Source organism: Nothobranchius furzeri, chromosome 8 (genome assembly GCF_043380555.1).
Source record: "Nothobranchius furzeri strain GRZ-AD chromosome 8, NfurGRZ-RIMD1, whole genome shotgun sequence".
NCBI lineage: Eukaryota > Metazoa > Chordata > Actinopteri > Cyprinodontiformes > Nothobranchiidae > Nothobranchius > Nothobranchius furzeri.
Window position 1 is genome coordinate 41,507,595 of NC_091748.1, and position 16,924 is coordinate 41,524,518.

At 42.4% G+C, this 16,924-nt stretch overlaps 2 protein-coding genes across 5 annotated transcripts in view; one reads left to right on the forward strand and one right to left on the reverse strand.

Moving 5' to 3' along the window:
* Positions 1-6,472, forward strand: part of prkaa2 (protein kinase, AMP-activated, alpha 2 catalytic subunit) — a 36,684-nt gene extending 30,212 nt beyond the window's left edge. For both annotated transcript variants that reach the window (XM_015971779.3, XM_015971780.3), the window contains exon 10: positions 1-6,472. In XM_015971779.3, the coding sequence (XP_015827265.1) occupies positions 1-251 (251 nt within the window). In that variant the 3' untranslated portion in view covers positions 252-6,472.
* LOC107393438 (proline-rich protein 36) overlaps positions 6,414-16,924 on the reverse strand; it is a 21,809-nt gene continuing 11,298 nt past the window's right edge. For 2 of the 3 annotated variants that reach the window (XM_015971778.3, XM_015971776.3), the window contains exons 10-20: positions 14,675-14,834; positions 14,462-14,579; positions 14,328-14,356; positions 14,135-14,237; positions 13,984-14,018; positions 9,487-9,547; positions 9,342-9,413; positions 9,246-9,268; positions 9,108-9,141; positions 7,411-7,514; positions 6,414-7,324 (exon numbers count right to left, since the gene is read on the reverse strand). In XM_015971778.3, coding sequence (XP_015827264.1) covers positions 7,421-7,514; positions 9,108-9,141; positions 9,246-9,268; positions 9,342-9,413; positions 9,487-9,547; positions 13,984-14,018; positions 14,135-14,237; positions 14,328-14,356; positions 14,462-14,579; positions 14,675-14,834 — 729 coding nt within the window. In that variant the 3' untranslated portion in view covers positions 6,414-7,324; positions 7,411-7,420. The remainder of the gene's footprint in view (positions 7,325-7,410; positions 7,515-9,107; positions 9,142-9,245; positions 9,269-9,341; positions 9,414-9,486; positions 9,548-13,983; positions 14,019-14,134; positions 14,238-14,327; positions 14,357-14,461; positions 14,580-14,674; positions 14,835-16,924) is intronic. The other variant, XM_015971777.3, reaches the window with a different exon arrangement.

Genomic DNA, 16,924 nt, shown 5'->3' on the forward strand with positions numbered 1-16,924 from the left:
ATGACATCATGGAGGCAGTCGGCTTTAAGTCGGGGTCGTCCACCCCTCAGAGGTCAGGCTCCATAGCAGGTCTCCACAGACCCAGGCTGAGCATCGACTCCGCGAGCCCAGCCATCGATCTGCCCCTGCTCAGCTCCTCCCTCCCTGGATCTCTGTCTGGTTGTTCCCCTCTCCTCACGCCTCGTCAGGGGTCACACACCATGGACTTCTTTGAAATGTGTGCCAGATTGATCACCACGCTGGCACGCTGAGGTCTCCACAATCCCATTAACCTGGACGTGAGTGGGGAGTATAGGGAGCGCAGGTGTTTGGTGTGACCTTGTCTTTGTGTCTCCCCTCAAAATGTTGTCTTCTGAGTGGAGACATGAAACGCAGTATTAGTGTTAGCCTCAGATCAGCAAGAGCAAAAAGGGAATAAAGGCAGAAAATTAGCTCCTTGTGAACAAGCATCAGACCACAGATGGTAAAACAAAACTCAGCTCTGTCGATGAGGTCAGAGTGAGGTCAGAGTGAGGTCAGAGTGAGGTCAGTGTGAGGTCAGAGTCAGCTGTGGTCAAGCACACCACCACTCTACCCACAAATCCCTTTAGAAGCTGCTGAGATTCATCCCCCTCCGTAACACTGAGCAGCAGGACGTCCTGCTCAGCCCAACGCTGACCCCAGCTCAGCTTTGCTGCAGTCTCACGTTGAATCGCCATGTCAGCTGTTTGGGAGGAGCATTACTACACAGAGTTTTACGTTTGTAAAGAAACTTTGTATCCATGTATATTTCTATTATTGTATTACAAAGAGGAGAAAGTCAGCAAAATATACCAAATAACATCGTTATGCATCAGATTGAGATTTTTATTATTGAGATATCAGATCCATCTTTATTTTTTGAGATATTCTGTAGTTATAACCTTTTAGCACGGCATTACCAGACTTCACCCGGGTGTTTAGTTAGATTAATGAGCCACAGCAGGATGCTACCTGTGTTACAAGCATTCAGAGCAGGAGATGCACACCATCTCACCATTCCTCCAACTTCATCATCACTTCATACGTTCAGATGTCAGTATGATCATGAAGTGATGTCAGGACCATGTATTTGACATTGAAAGCTGAATAAGAACAGACAGGTTGTGCTGCAGAAGAAATCGTTTTGAGAAGAGCAGCCCGTTTGGACTTGGAGTTATGAAAAAATGTAGAAAACATGGCCACCCGAAAGAAAAATGTTTTATTTGTTACACAAATGTTTTCTTGTGTAATGTTTGTGAGACGGCGTGTGTCTGCGGAGAGAGAGCAGATACACTCAGATGCCTTAGAGAACGTCACACGTTCATGTTTCACACACAGAAACTTTAAGTGTGTTTCTGGAGCCACGGTTTGTTCTCACATCTAGATAATAACGGTCACGTGGTTGTCGTGTGTCTCTTTACTTTACATGTTTGGAAGATTTCTGGTCTGACTAACGCCAAAAGGTGGCAAAAGCAGAGAAGTCAGCCATCTTTTTTTGCTGTGTAATGCTTCAGCTGTTTAGTTTCTTTCTGCACTTTAAAACTCGTACTGAACTCAGCAGTTTTCAGAGTTCCTGAGAGCAGACTCAGACGTTACTGTAAATGTTTCTGATGGAGGTGAACACTTGTAGAAAAGTTCTGCTTGGTCTTGAGTGCTGCCTTTTGTCCATCATCAGTGTTTGGGTGGAGGGTGCGGACCTTTGCCTTTCTCTTCTATGATGCCTTTTCTGTGGTCTGGTGGTCAGATTGCTAGGGTTAGAATGAGCAGACAGCACTGTTCGAATAAGTAGAATTAAAATGACAGGAAAGATGCCTAAGGGCTATACGATGGTTAGAGTATGTGACTGTGCGTGTTTGGTTGCGTTAATGTCAACTACGACTGTTTAAAAACTTTATCGGACCTCCTGTTGATGTCATTTGGCTGAAACTACACATATTTTACAGTGTTGGGCACATACTGTTCTTTCACAAGTAGCTTGTAGCTAAAGTAACTTGTTTTGTTTTAAATGCTACCTGCTGAGGAAGTAACTTTCTACAGTAGCATCATGTAGTATCTCCGCCTCCAGAGCTCTAACAAGCTGCTAACGGCTGTTCTTGGAGCAGAGGTCTGCAGCTTTTACGAGGGAATAAGCCATTTTTACATCACCTACTAAACATAATTTGCATACACCCTAACACTCATTTCATTATTAAAAGCAAGGCAAAAGGGTTCAGAAAGTTTCATTTCATCCAACATTTCCGTTCTTGTTTATTGTGCATTGATTTAGTTCCTTTTATTTTAGGTAAGGGACTGCATGGTGGCGCTTTTGATACCTCATTTGCCCTGCAGCAAAACAGCTGCAGGTTTAAACCCTGGTTGGGTTGTTTCTGTGCATTTTCTCCCCGTGGTGCTCTGGTTTTCACTCTGAGGTGAGTTTGCACCTTGTTAGGCTAACTGGTGACTCTATAGCCCTTAGATGAGAATGAGTGTGTGACTGGTTGTTTGTTTCTGTGTCCCTCAGTGATGGACAGTTGGATCAGTAAACACCAAGTGGAGGATCTATAGAGGATGTACATTTTAGACTCAGCTATAACAAATATCCACAAATAGATGTAAAAAAAAACTATAAAAGATATTATTAGCAACATCAGTTTTATTTTGTAGGTTCAAAGCTTAAAGGTACAATATGTTAGACTTTTACAGTAAATAAATTACCGAGTCTGTGCCGGCTAAAGCCTGATGTATACTTCTCTGTCTGTGTCGGCGACACGCAGCGCCGTTATGTGGGCTCTGCGACAGGCTCACAGATGGTGACGGAGACATGTCCAAATTTTTTAATCGGTAAAAATATACGACCATTTATTCACTCGTAACTGAAGAAGTACAAAAATACGGAGCAAACATTTTATTGGTGAACAGAAACGACGGGAAATGTGGGTGTGGAGCGTGGTTTAGAGGTGGCGATTGCATGAAGGACAAATTTGTTCATGTTGTAGGGAGCCTAAGTCACACCCATCTACTTCTGGACCTCAGGTCCCCAGAAGATAAAAAAAATGAACGCAAGTCAAATTGGGCTAACAACACAATTTTCTAATTCCACTTGTTATGTTCCATGGATTTCACATATGATGTCTGTGAATTTTATTTTAGGTTTTGTGTGAAAATAAGTCCAGGACTACAAATTCCCTTCATGAAAGTGACGTCATCAAAGCAGACACGGAGAAAAGCAGAGATAAAATGGCTGTAAGTTCAGCAAACTTCAAATCCTTCCCACAGGAGGAACGAATCACCTTAAAACTGACCGTTTGGTGAGTAGCAGCTATGCTAGGGGAGAGGAGATCACGTGGTGAAGTTATATATGCGACGTGCCGATGTAGCTGTGCTCATTACAAACTTTTACAAGCTGATAAATCTCAAAGTATATGACTGGCAGGGTCGAAACACATCATTATTTTTATTTAACTTGCAGTACAACGCGTGTGATCCAGGGCATAAGTGGATTAGAAAATAGCTGTTTTAGCCTCATTTTTTCGTTCTTCCGGGGACCCATGAGCCGACCGGAAAGGGAGGAGACTTAGGCTCCCTATGAAGTCTAAAATATATAAACGCGCTAGTAAATACACTATTGTGGTCTGGATACATTAGTGTGATGGTGACAGGATTACAAAGAAAAGTGCTACACCCTCTTTTGTCCTGGCGGGGAATTGCTTTGCAACATTCCCCAGGTGACGAAGAAGTCCGAGAGCAAAATGTCTCCTAATGCATGTGCGTCTCTCCCTTGCAGGGCAGACGGAGAAGCATAAATCAGGCTTTATGTTGCAGCGATAGCATTTGTAATGGGCCACTGGCCGGCAAAATGCAGCAGCGTTTTGTGTACAACTGAAGCCAGTCTCAGAAACAACCCAGAAGGTATTTCTTGTATCCCTAAGAAGCCACGACATCTTTTTGTTTATTCTAATGTCGGGTAAAGAAGGCTAGAGGCTAATGTTGACATAACAATGCTAAAGATGAATGAGAAAGAAATAGGCCGCTCTAAAAACACCTCATGCTACGTTTTCAGTTACCAACAACTCAGCACTACAGTGACATGTATTTATCTACTGATCAACTTAGTATGTGTGATTCATCTAGAATCTTCTAGTGCTGATCCAGAGCTGGCAACAGCCACACAACTCATGGAATGATAGTGAGAAAGTGACTGGCTTGATTGGAAATGGACTGCACTAAGCAAATTTAACCAAAGGATGTCATTCTTACTTCATTCTTACATATTGCACCCTTAAGCCAGGGGAACATAGATGGCAGATGTGCTGTGCCACAGAAGCGCCAGTTTCAGGAAGTCAGATGGTCACACAGGACTCGCTATGCCGCTGAACGCTTCTTGGGAAATCACGCGATAGTCACAACATCACGCGGGACTTGAAAACAGGAAGCGGAAAGTGACTTTTGTTTACATGCAATCAGATTTGCCGTTGTCTTTTTTTGACTCTAAATAATTAAAAATGAGTGAGTTCGCCATTTATTGGAATATTTTAAGATCAATAATAATAATAATAATGCTTTGGATTTATATAGCGCATTTCAAGACACCCAAAGCGCTTTCCATTATTCGTGCACTCTCACAGTCACACACTGTCGGTAATGGTACGCTGCTATGTAGCCACAGCCGCCTTGGTACTTAAAAGTTATCAATACTGTAATCAAGTAGCTTTTATAAGCTCCTCGTCCATGTTTTCACGTTTGGGTTTGTGCCGTAGCCGCCTTGTAATGTCTGCTGGAGAGTACTCCACATGCTGTAAACAGAACTGCCACCGTGCGGACGTGTAGCCACCACCAATAACTATAATGGCTTCTTTTTAAAGTGACGCAGTGGAGCTGTGCTTAGTTTGCAAGTTTTTTCTACTGATCTGAAATCCAATTCAAAGACACTGGCGTACACACTAGTCACTAAGGTATTTACGTAGCTTTGAGTTATAATTGCACATCTACGACGATATTCAGCAACAAAATGTTTCCATTACACAGATGCGTCAGCGCTCCTGAAGCACACACACACACACACACACACGCACCACCATCACCAACTTCATCATTACCAGTAGGGGTAGACGATATATTGGTCGGCCGATATTTTCCGGTTTCTATACATCAGCATCAGCCGATATCTGTCCTTAGTAAAGCCGATTTAAAGTCAAGCACATCCTCAGGCAGCCTGGAACTTTACCTTTACTAGTAATATCAGTGTAATAAACTAATAATATCAGCGTAATAAACTAATAATATCAGCGTAATAAACTAATAATATCAGCGTAATAAACTAATAATATCAGCGTAATAAATACTCTACATTAACTTTATTTAGGTGTCTGACTTTAAAACTGACTTTGGGCTGCATGGTGGCGCAGTGGTTAGCACTGGTGCCTCGCAGCACGAAGGTTGCAGGTTCGAAACTCGGCTGCGGCCTTTCTGCGTGGAGTTGCGTGTTCTCCCCGTGCATGGGTGGGTTTCCTCCGGGTACTCCGGTTTCCCCCACGGATCATAACATGCCCTGCAGGTTATAAATTGTAAGTCGCTTTGAATAAAAGCGTCTGCTAAATAAATAAACAAACACTGAGCAGTGCACAAAGTTCAGATACAACAGTTAGTTAAATTCAGAGTTCAAAAACTCATTCAGCTTCAGAAATTTTGTGCATAAACTAATATTATTAGTGACATTTTAGCATGAAAAATAGGCCGGAAATACTAGATTTTGGCCATGAAAATCGGCCCATAAAAATTGGCGGTACATATTGACTATCAGCTGACCACGTCTCCTACAGATCGGCATCGGCAATATCAGTCGACCTGTAATTACTAGTCTTTGGTCCAAAAGGATGAAGTGAAATTCTCCTTTGATGCTCAACAGAGACTCTACGTCATGTATGTTTTTATTTGCATGAACACCAAAACTCGACTGTATCTCACTGTCTTCTGAAACTCACCTGTGGTGCACTGGGCAGATTTGTTCAGGAGCTAATCCTGCCCCTTACGCATCGGTCCCTGGTCCTGCTGCGCACCACAACACGGTACCCTCCTGCAGGAGTCTGGGCTCAGATTGGATCAAATCCAAGATAAACAGTGTTTGCTGTTGGGTGTGTTACAGCTATATGCAACCTCCAGTGGCATGTTAGTCATGTTAACTATGTAGAGCAGAACTACGTGCCTGCTGAATGAAATACTGAGTTTTTAAGTGTACCAAAGTGCAGAGAGCAAGGCTGCGTTTATCTGTAGAGAGGTTAAGGGAACCTTAAACACCCCAATCAGTGTTGTGTGTGAGATATCTGGTTGGTCACTGTGATCAAGTGTGTGTGTGTGTGTGTGCATGTTTGAGGTGTCTCTACCTGTCTTTGTGTCTCTGATTTGCAATTCTCGTTATGCACTGCATGATGTTGCTGTTAGGATTTGCACTTAAATGAGTATTTATTGAAAAACAGTAAACAAATTTATAAATCAACATTTCTGGTTTGTCCTTTTTTTCCCAATTTAGAGTTTTTATACACACAGAGGATCGCCTCACCTTACATTTGTGTACAACAGCTTATAAGAAAGAGTCTGAGGTAAACAATACCTGTAAACAATAACAAATGAAAGAAAATAAAGCTCATTGTTTCCCTCCAGGTTATAAGCAGCTAAAGCAAAATGATTTACTTACTTTAGCACATCTGAGATGTTGATCTTAGACGAAATATTTCTTTTTTTAATCCATTAAAGATAATTTGAAAATAAAACATAATCCATGCATTTGTCAATAAAAGTTACCAAAAATCTAGAAACGAGCTGTTTTCTCACACAGATTAGTCTCACGCTGAAGCGTATGATAGAAGTAATCCTCCTTTTGTACGCAACCTTTTTTATACAAAAATAGAGATTCAGACTTGTTCGCTTATCCGAACTATAATCCAGTCGTGACAGTTAGATTTAGCGGATTTTCCTCTGTAGGCTGTATTCTGGAGTTTTGCTTTCAACCTTTACAATTATTTAGAGATATTTTACAGAAGCCTGATATTTTCTCCACAAGATAAGATCTTGCTAGGAAAGGCAGTTCATCTTGTTCCAGAGTTCAAAGTTCAGAGCTCACCAGTCTGATCCTCACCGACTGCTTCGGGTCATGGAAGGGAGAGTTTTCAGCTGCTTAGATGAAGTTTGCTCATTGCAAATCATTACATTAATCCAGAAATGCAGTCGTTTGATAAATGAGTTCAAAGTCAAGCAGGTGTAGTTGTCAGAGTATCAGGAGACTGATGCTTGCCACGGATCGAAACCACTGACAAATCCTTTTCAGTGCTGGATGGGTTTGGTTTGGCTTCTACAGACAGAAAAATAAAGGAAATAGTGTGAGCACGGCTGGAAAACAGTGATGGACAAGGAAATGTTCAGATGATTCATCCTCACCTCACAGTGATCACTCCACCGTGGTATCAGCGTACTGGTCAGGAGGCGGTAAAATAACCGCTGTGGGATCAAACTCTTCTTCCTGTAGTGAGCTGCCCTCCGGCCTATAAAAACAGACAACGTTACTGAAAGGCTCACCACCTTTCACACCAGGGGTTTGATCTAAGGTCTTATAAGAAAGGAAGTTTGAGCTGTTTCGGTCAAATCTTAAAAATAGCATCATGCAATGTGTTCAGATTTGCATTACATGGAGGATTCTCAGACCACACAGCTTAACAACCATTAGATGATTGTTTGCTAAGTTCAGCTGGCTGGGGCCGTCGTCTTGTACTGGTCGACTCTGAAAGTCTATCTGTTGCACATCTAAGGATTACTTTTTGAAAGTTTCATTGGAATGTGTTTGCCTGTCGACTAAACCCCTCGAGAACCACTTGACAGAGTTAATAGCTAATCAGTAAGCATCCAAAGTGTTAAATGGGTTAACCCGTAACTACTACTTAATCAGACGTTAGCCCAAAATCTGACCGAGCTGTGGTCATGTTCTGCTTTCCCTAGTCTGTTGGATGAGGTGGCTGACTCAGTTTGGGCGACTCCATGAGGTAATCAGCTGTAGATCTACATCTGGTGAAGAATTTCTGAGAGTTTTAAAGAAATGCGTCAAGCGGTCGATGAGGTATTTTGCTAACAAACAAACAACAAAACACACGCATACCCCCCCCCCCCCCCCCGCCCTCCTTTCGTCAAGAATCAAGATCATGTTATTGTCATTGTACATGTCTTCAATGACATTGTCTTTGCACTCACTTAAAGACAGCTCTCTTAAGAAGATGGTGAGATATAAGTAAACATGGCTAAAATGGATGTCACGCACGTACGTACGCGCGCGCGCACACACACACGTACGTGTGCATGCTTTATTTGCACATTTGTCAGTTTAAGGTGCACCAGTGTAAATATAAATGTAAATATGGTAATAAGCCAAATCAAATCATGAAGAGAAATATTAAGTAAACAAATATAAACAGTGACATGGTAAGGTGTCAGGAGTAACTAGCTAGATGTAAAAGTGCTGTGGTCCCTGTTAGTGGGACCTCCTAGCAGCAGCATTCAGTTCAGTGGTGGCTCTAGCATAAAAGCTGTCCGACAGCCTGGCGGTGTGTGTTTTCACTGCCCTGTATTGTTCATTCATCATTTTGTGGTAACAAAAACAATTCAGTCTTTTTTTTTACCATTTCCACAGAAGCCTACACTTTAGATGCTGCCATGTTTCCCTGACACTGACCAGACTACTGATGAGGGTGGAATCCCTTTTTAACGCTAGACATTATCCAAGCAGCACTCAAGCCTTTCTTTGCTTTACCCCAAGACTGAATTTTTAATCCTCCCTGCTTTCTCCTAAACACACACAACAATACACTCCCTTCGTTCATGCTTTCATGCTCGGCAAGCCTTTCCAGGCCAAAATAGGAAGGCGACATGTGAATCTACAGGTAGAACAACATGCTTAACATTTCTCTCTCTCTCTCTCCCTCTGTGTGTGTGTGTGTGTGTGTGTGTGTGTGTGTGTGTGTGTGTGTGTGTGTGTGTGTGTGTGTGTGTGTGTGTGTGTGCGCGTGTGTGTGTGTGTGTGTGTGTGTGTGTGTGTGTGTGTGTGTGTGTGTGTGTGTGTGTGTGTGTGTGTGTCTTCATCTACTTACTCAGAAACCACTTCTTCCTGCTCGGATATGGGACCTGCAGTGGAACCAAAATCGATATAATCAATGAAGTACACACACACACACACACACACGCGCGCACACACACACACACACACGTATTTAGTAAACTTGACTTACTTGTCTCTGGTTCGGGATGGCTGCTAAACAAGAAGGAAACAGGTGAATACATCTTATCTTGTAACTAGAGTAAAAGAGTAACTGTGTGGTAGCTACCTCTCAGATGCATTTGCAGATTTGTGTGTATTTAAAAATGTTGACAACTTCTGAAGTGCTTCTGGTTTTGTCCTGATAGAAAACAAGCACACTTGAGTATTTTTCTCCACGCTGCTTATTAACAAGTGAAACTAGTGGAACTCACTGGGTCTGGTCACCGTCACCCATGTCACTGTGCTGGTGGTTTATGGAAAGGTCCTCAACTCCTGTAAAATTATACAAATATAGCATAAAATACAAAAGTTTTCTCAGATCATAAAACCCCAAACCTGTAGCCACGTTCTCAGTTTCAGATTCATGTCTTTCTGAGTCTCAGAGCAATGACTCAGCATTTACAATATTCAGCTCTGAGGTCCTTTAAAAGCACAACAAAATGTTTTATTGGTTTTAGAAGCTTTGATATCGCTGCAGATGTAGGTCACAACATTCTCAAACCCTGAAGCTTTTGTGCTGGATTAAAAAGAACAACTTTCATGCATGCACATGTTCTCTTGCATCACAACATTTGGAAATAACCACATAAATGAATATTACCTGGACTCTGTACAAACAGTAGATTTTGTAAGACACGACATTTTCTGAACTTAAGTGGTTTGGAGGCTGTTGGCTCATAATGGTTAATAAAGTAACACTAAAATCAGTAAATGTGTATGAAATGCTATTGCAAGAAGAAAAATAATATGAAATAATACTTTTAAAGTAATTTGTCCCCATTAACTAAACCTAAGGTCAGTTAATAAATTAATTTCATTTTTAAATAATTTTAGACTGATAAATAATTAAAGAAATTACTCATAAAGCATTTAAATGTTTTACAAAAGACAGATTTTTAGTATGAACACAAAGACTTGGGTGTGCTGTTTCAAAATCTGAATATAAGCTTATCTAAGGAGCATCAGTAAGCCAGATACACGAGAAAATGTGTCAAATAAACACATTTTATTCTGTTCACTGAGGAGTAGACTGGCTCTACCTGCAGAAGTTCAGGCTGCAGTAATGTATTTCATGTGGAAACCATTGTTCACCACATCATTCATGTATCCAGTCAAACTGCTGATATCCCAGGTATTCATGTGCTGCGTGGATTTAATTTACCAGATTAAATCTGCACATTCCCATGACAATAAGACAAGGAGGAAATGAACATATCCCACAGATGTGTCACGTTGCCTTCACTGGTTCAGCTCATGATTTACTGTAAGATGGAAGTGACGCAACAAAAGTTTAGAATATTCATTTAGTTTCAGGAAACAGACATTTTTAAAAATGCTGTTTCGTTTTCATTCAATGTCCGATGAAAAGGGTCATTTAAGGTTGTTTTAACAGAAATCTATTAATGAAAAGGAAACTGAAAAAAACTGACAGGAAATTTACAACCATGATCAAAAGTTGGTTACACTCAGCATGGGTGTGAAGATCGTTATCGTCCTGGATTTTAATGATGGACCTGGAAAATTCTTTTCAGGGTGGACTTAATTAACTGGTCATTCAACGCGATTGACAAAATTTTTTCTACGATGAGAACGGAGAAGGGGGCTCCCACCTGTCCCGAGGGGACATTCGCAGCGGGATATGCACTCGATTCTTGGGAGGTCTGACGAATCGTGTGCCTCTCTCAGCTGTCCATCGAGGACGTGGAAGATTTGTGGATATTCGGCCTGATGATCACTGGATTTCTTCTGATTGGAGTGGGAGGATATCTGGTTTTCTGGAAATTTGGGAAGACGGGAGCGATTGGAGTGCGACCCGCGCCCATGGAATGTGCCGCTCGTGCGGTGACCTCACAGACTGGGACGTTACTCGAGGTGAACCGTAAGCTGGACTATGTCCTCGCGGCGTTGCCTGTATTAGTACGCAAGATGGATGTCATCTCGGAGAGGGTCGCCGGACGATGTGGGAATGTTTAGAATGTAAAATTAGCTCACTGGTGGACATGAATGACCACTTAGAGACACCAAGGCGGAGAGGAAAATTATCTCTGCCTGCCCCAAACAAAGCCATGTTTATCCCTTATCTGACGCCATAGCAGCCTCTCAAGGCTGTTCAACACACCCTCACGAAAGGAGGAATGCCGACAGATGCTGTGTCCCGACCTTCACCCTCTTCCTTCACATTGAGACGTCTGCGGGAAACTCAATGTGCTCTCTGGTCCTTATCTCTCCCTCCCACCTGTTGGTCTGCAGCTGGTCGATGCGCCGCAGTGGCAGCTCCCATTGGAGGCTTCAGGATCCCGCCCATCCCCGCCTCCCCATCAGACTCTGATGTTGTATCTGTGCTGTTTGTGCTTCCATGTTAAAGGAGTTTTTTTGTATAATAGAGTTACTCCCCGCTGGGTCTAACTCTGCTATGCCTTTTTTTACCTTACCCCCAATTATCCTCATGTAACACCCTTTTCATCTATCTATTAAGGTAGCGCGACTCATGTTGCGAATGACCGCAGTCACCAATTCTTGTCATGTGTCTTACCCATGTATGTCTGATCTTTGAATTGTGTGTACTGAAACTCAATTTCGTACCTCTGTATGTCCTGCACATGTGGTAGAAATGACAATAAATGACTTTGACTTTGAATGATTCAATGAATACAACTTAAATGATTCTTAAAAACAGGAATTGGGTGCTATTGAGGATGTTCTTTCTTTTCTTTTAATTTGATACAGCCATTGTGATTCTCTTCAGCTGATAGCTTCTTTTTGCTAACATAAAAATGATTCATTTGACATCCCTTATTAAACTGATTCATCCATCACCCTCAGATTAAAGGAAACTGATTAGAGTGTTAAGAAACTGGCAAACCACCAAGGCTCAAACCTACCATGAACTGAAACCTGCTGGAAGACCAGCATCACTTTTACATCACTATGGTTTAAGAGGACCAAAAACACAGAAATTTACAGTTTCTCACATTGACAAGCTGTCTGGAGAAACATCTCATGGTCAAACTCACTGTGCAAAGACCTAGTTTGGATGTCCTACAGACGTGGTCTGGACCGACAGACACAATATAGACATGATCTGCACGTGCATGCGACGCTGACTGTTTGCAGGGAAGAGACAACAAGTGACCTGAGTGACTTGAGTATGTTTGAGGAAATGAAGGTAATGTTTTCAACCCAAAGTATGCTGAAGCACCCATTAAGCAAGGTGGTGAAAGTGTGAGCATCCTGTCACTGTATCACGATGGATCATGCGCCCTGGCTACTTGGCCACAGGGATGTCCCTTTGGCTGACTGGTTGGCGCACATGACTCTCACCCGGGCCCTCGTTTCTCCACCTTGCCACAAAAGCACCACGCTATGGTGATGGTGCACTGCACAGAGTGGGATAGTAAAGAACGACTAACTAGTTTTTAAAGTCTACTGAAAAAAATCAGCTCAATGCTTGAAAAAGGAAAACGATTGGGTGTTCCAACTGGACAATTTAACCGTTAACACCCCAAATAAACATTAAAACTTAAGTCTGCAGGAAAACAACCAGTGTAAAGAAAGTCTATTAACTTGGTAGAATTTGGTGTTTAAGCCTGGTTCACGCAGCAGGATTTTAAAAAAGTCGCCCAATTTTCAAAGCATGAGAGACCGCACACACGTAGTGATAAAAAAATCACTGATATACCAGTTTTGGTCCTACTGGGTGTGGTGAGCAGCAACTTGGCAAAAATTACACACAACAGGGACAGCAGTAGCTCAGGAGGTAGAGAGGGTTGTCCTGAAATTGGAAGGTTGCAGGTTCAATCCTGGCTCCTGTCAGAAAATGCTGCTGTTGTGTCCTTGGGCAAGACACTTAACCCACCTTGCCTGTTGGTGGTGGTCAGAGGGACCGGTGGCACCAGCGCTCGGCAGGTCTCACCTCTGTCAGTGCGCCCCAGGGCAGCTGTAGCTACAATGTAGCTCATCACCACCAGCGTGTGAATGTGTAGATGACAGATTGTATTGTGAAGCGCCTTGGGGGGTTTAGAATCCTAAGAACGCACTGTACAAGTCATTTAGGCCATTAACGATCCGCGTTTATTCATGGACTTTCCCAGCTCAGACGAGAAATCTCGTAAGACGTGACTTTAAAGCAAACAAACATGGTGGGAGAGGAGCATGCTGAGTGCTTCTGTTACCTCGCTGTCTGGTTGGCTAAATGCCACATTCAACTGGCAGTACGTTTGTTTGCCCCCAAAAATCAGAACAAGGCAATCCAACATGTTTCAAAGCCAAGATTTGTGATCGGAGCTGTCCCGACATCCATCCGAGCAGACCAGAGCACTCGTAAAACACCACACACTGTAGAATTATTTGATAAGATTATCTTTAGAGCCATTATGGTAATCATATGCAACTTTTAAGATTATCGGAAAGGATGGGGCTAGTAAAAGCTCAGCACGATTATCCTGCCATGTGAACTGGGCCAAGGGTCATCCGGCAGTGGGGTGTGTATATGTCTGAGCCTCTGTGTTTAATGTTAACGATGAAGTTGAGAGAAAATTCCAATTTGTGCAACAAATCCTTGTTAAGATAAACGAAGTTTTAAGGTGTAAACTTCCTGGAAAAAGAATGATTCAAATCAACAATTAAAAGCTTTAAAACTAATAGGTCAATCATGCCTAGGGTAAGTGTGTGTGAGCTGCCCACAGCTGTGTGTTTTTTGGATGTCTTACCCATAACTGGCATGGAGAGAGCCTTGTTGTGTCTCCTGAAGAGGAAAGGGAAAAGAAAATGTTTACAAACAAGAACCGGGGACACTTTTGTAAAGGTTCATAAGTCGTGTGAAATGACATCTGGACTTCGGGCTGACATTGGGTTACATACTCTGAAGCAAACTGGTCGGCTTCTGCAGTAGGAGTGAGGAGATAATCAGTAGGAGTGAGGAGATCATCGTCCTCACAGGTCCACTCCTCGCTGTCGTCTGTAACTGAACACATCACGACCAGAATGAAGCAGCTGGTTTCAAACAGCTGCTGACGGATTTCATTGATCCTAGCTACAGACTGGAAAAACTTACAGCTTTCTGGATGGAAGTCATTTGAATTCCTGACAAGAAGACAATCAACAAATCAGTGACTGAGAACACGCATGTGTGTGGCATGTTTGCCTGACCAGTATCATGTTTAGGTTATGTACTGGGAGGAAACACACCAGTTGCCTTTGCTGGTATCTCCAGATTCGATGACGGTGCTGTTACGGGCTGCTTTCTTCCCCATCTCTAACATCTCCTTGACGTCCAGATTCACGCGTTTCACAGAAACGTATCCGTCTGATAAGACCGTCACAGATTTATGCATCCCAGTTACTTGTCAAGAGTAATCAGAATACATACAGTGAGAATGATGTCCCGAGAATTCAACTCACAGTTGTTCTTGTTGTCCCGGGCCAGCCACTTCCCCTTGGGGCAGTCGGTTGTTCGGATGATGCTGACAACATCGCCACTCTTGATGGGCAAATTGTGCCTACGGCCCTTCGATGTTTCAGTCACTTTTGCCTGGTACATGGCTTCCTCCTGTCCTGTCACCTACCACACACAGCAGCAAGGCTCTACACGTGTAATTCTACCAAACGGATTTTTAAAAAAAGATGTGTTTCATGGAAACTTACACCCTCGGTAAAAAGCTAGTTAAATAATTCAGGTCTGAAACCAACAGGAAAGCATCGGTTCTGAACAGTTATTAATTCAGTCAAACATTTCGTAATAGATGAAAACAAAGTAAACATCTCATATCAAGATATAATGAGCAACAATAATGTGAGGAAAGCCTTTTCTGTCTCGGTTTAACGCCGCTGGTCTAAACTGGTTAAAGAGGACTAAACTAAGGATGTCTTGAACCATTCTCAAAACTTGGATCGTGTTCTGATCAAGACAGTTTTTATTAATTTAGCTTTAAATGGCCTGCATTTAATAAAGCGTATTCTAGAGTCCTAGAACCCCCCAAGACGCTTTACAACACAATCAGTCATTCACTCACTGGTGGGGATGAGCTATGATGTAGCTACAGCTGCCCGGTGGTGCACTGATGGAGGCGAGGCCTACTGAACACGGATGCCACAGTCCCTCCGACCACCCCCACCAGGCATGGTGTGTTAAGTGTCTTGCTCAAGGACACGACAGCACGTTGTAACAGAGATCTCACGTCTATTGCGTGTTTATTTTTTACTTGTTTATATGTTTTAGACAGATAGAATGAAGGATCTGAGTACTTTACTGTGAAAGCAGATTTACTTTGGCGCGAGAGTCTAAAAACTCCTACTAGGGTAATGGCAATCCTAATGGGAACAAAGCAGGAGAGACACGTTGGTAAACAATGTGTGTTTGATCTGATGCATGAATAATTATCTGTGTGTGTGGTTTAGGTCTTCACCTACGTGTGTCTGTGCCACTGAGCTTCGCTGTGTTTGTTTCTGTGGGTTTTTATCCGTATGTTGTGTGTAGTAAGTTCTGTATTTGTAAGTGTGTTTTTGAGCAGAGTGGTGACGGTGTCCAAGTAGCCTATAGACAAGATCAGTCCATGAAGCCACCGGCAGCCCAAGTTATCTGCCAGGAACTTGTTGTACACGCTGGTGAAGGTTCTCAGGCATCCAGGTCACGGCAATCCAAAGGGTTCAGATGAAGGCAACTGGACTTCTTTGGTTTCTTGAAGACGTTTCGCTTCTCATCTGAGGAGCTTTGTCAATTCTAACCAGTGTTGCCAGATCCAAAATCCCACAATATCGTACAGAGAGGCCTAAATTATCGTTTTTCAGTACAAATTATCGTACATTATAAATTACAACGTTCTATAAACGACTTCTCACTCCAATATGAGGAATTGGCATCATTATCTAACCTTACAGTTTCTCGCGAGAGTAGGCCCTATCGATGTGATTGGGCTATTTATAGTACAGATCCAGAGTCAGTTTTTGTAATAGACACAATAGCATAAACCTGTAAGCACTGAGGTGAAATCTGACTTCAGAACAGTTTAAATTTATGTAATTGACTTGGGAATGCCACAGCAAAAGACGGTGTTACTAGATGCAATGTGAAATTATCGTACATTTGAGGATTTTTGAAACTATTGATCGTACATCGTACAGAGCCCAAAATTATGGCACAAATACGATAATTATCGTACATCTGGCAACACTGATTCTAACTGGAATATGGAAGTCAAGCTTATAAACAGTAGCTGTCTGTTGTTGCTTAACCACAGAAACTACCTATAAATACCCCTCCTCTCTACCCCCGATGAGTCATTAGCCTCTATTGTTTGGGAATTGTCGTGTTGATTAGATGCAGGAGGGTGTGACCTAGACTGAAAGTGTTCAGAGCTGCATTGTAGGTGCTGGAAAGTTGAAACCTCAGGCCTCCTCCTCCATTTAATGTAATATGTTGCATAGCAACATGGGCCAGGCTCCCCAGTACTGCATCTGATAGTGAAGAAGAGGAAGAAACTATCTTTTATATTGTGCTTCTGAATATAAAACATTATAAGGTGCTTCACCCCTCTCTCTTTATTCTGCTCTCCCCACCTCAGGATCCACTGACTTCCCTCTTTCCTGTTCACTCTCTCTCTTTCTTAACATTTTTTAATCACAATTGTCTATTTTTTGCTCATTTTAAATATA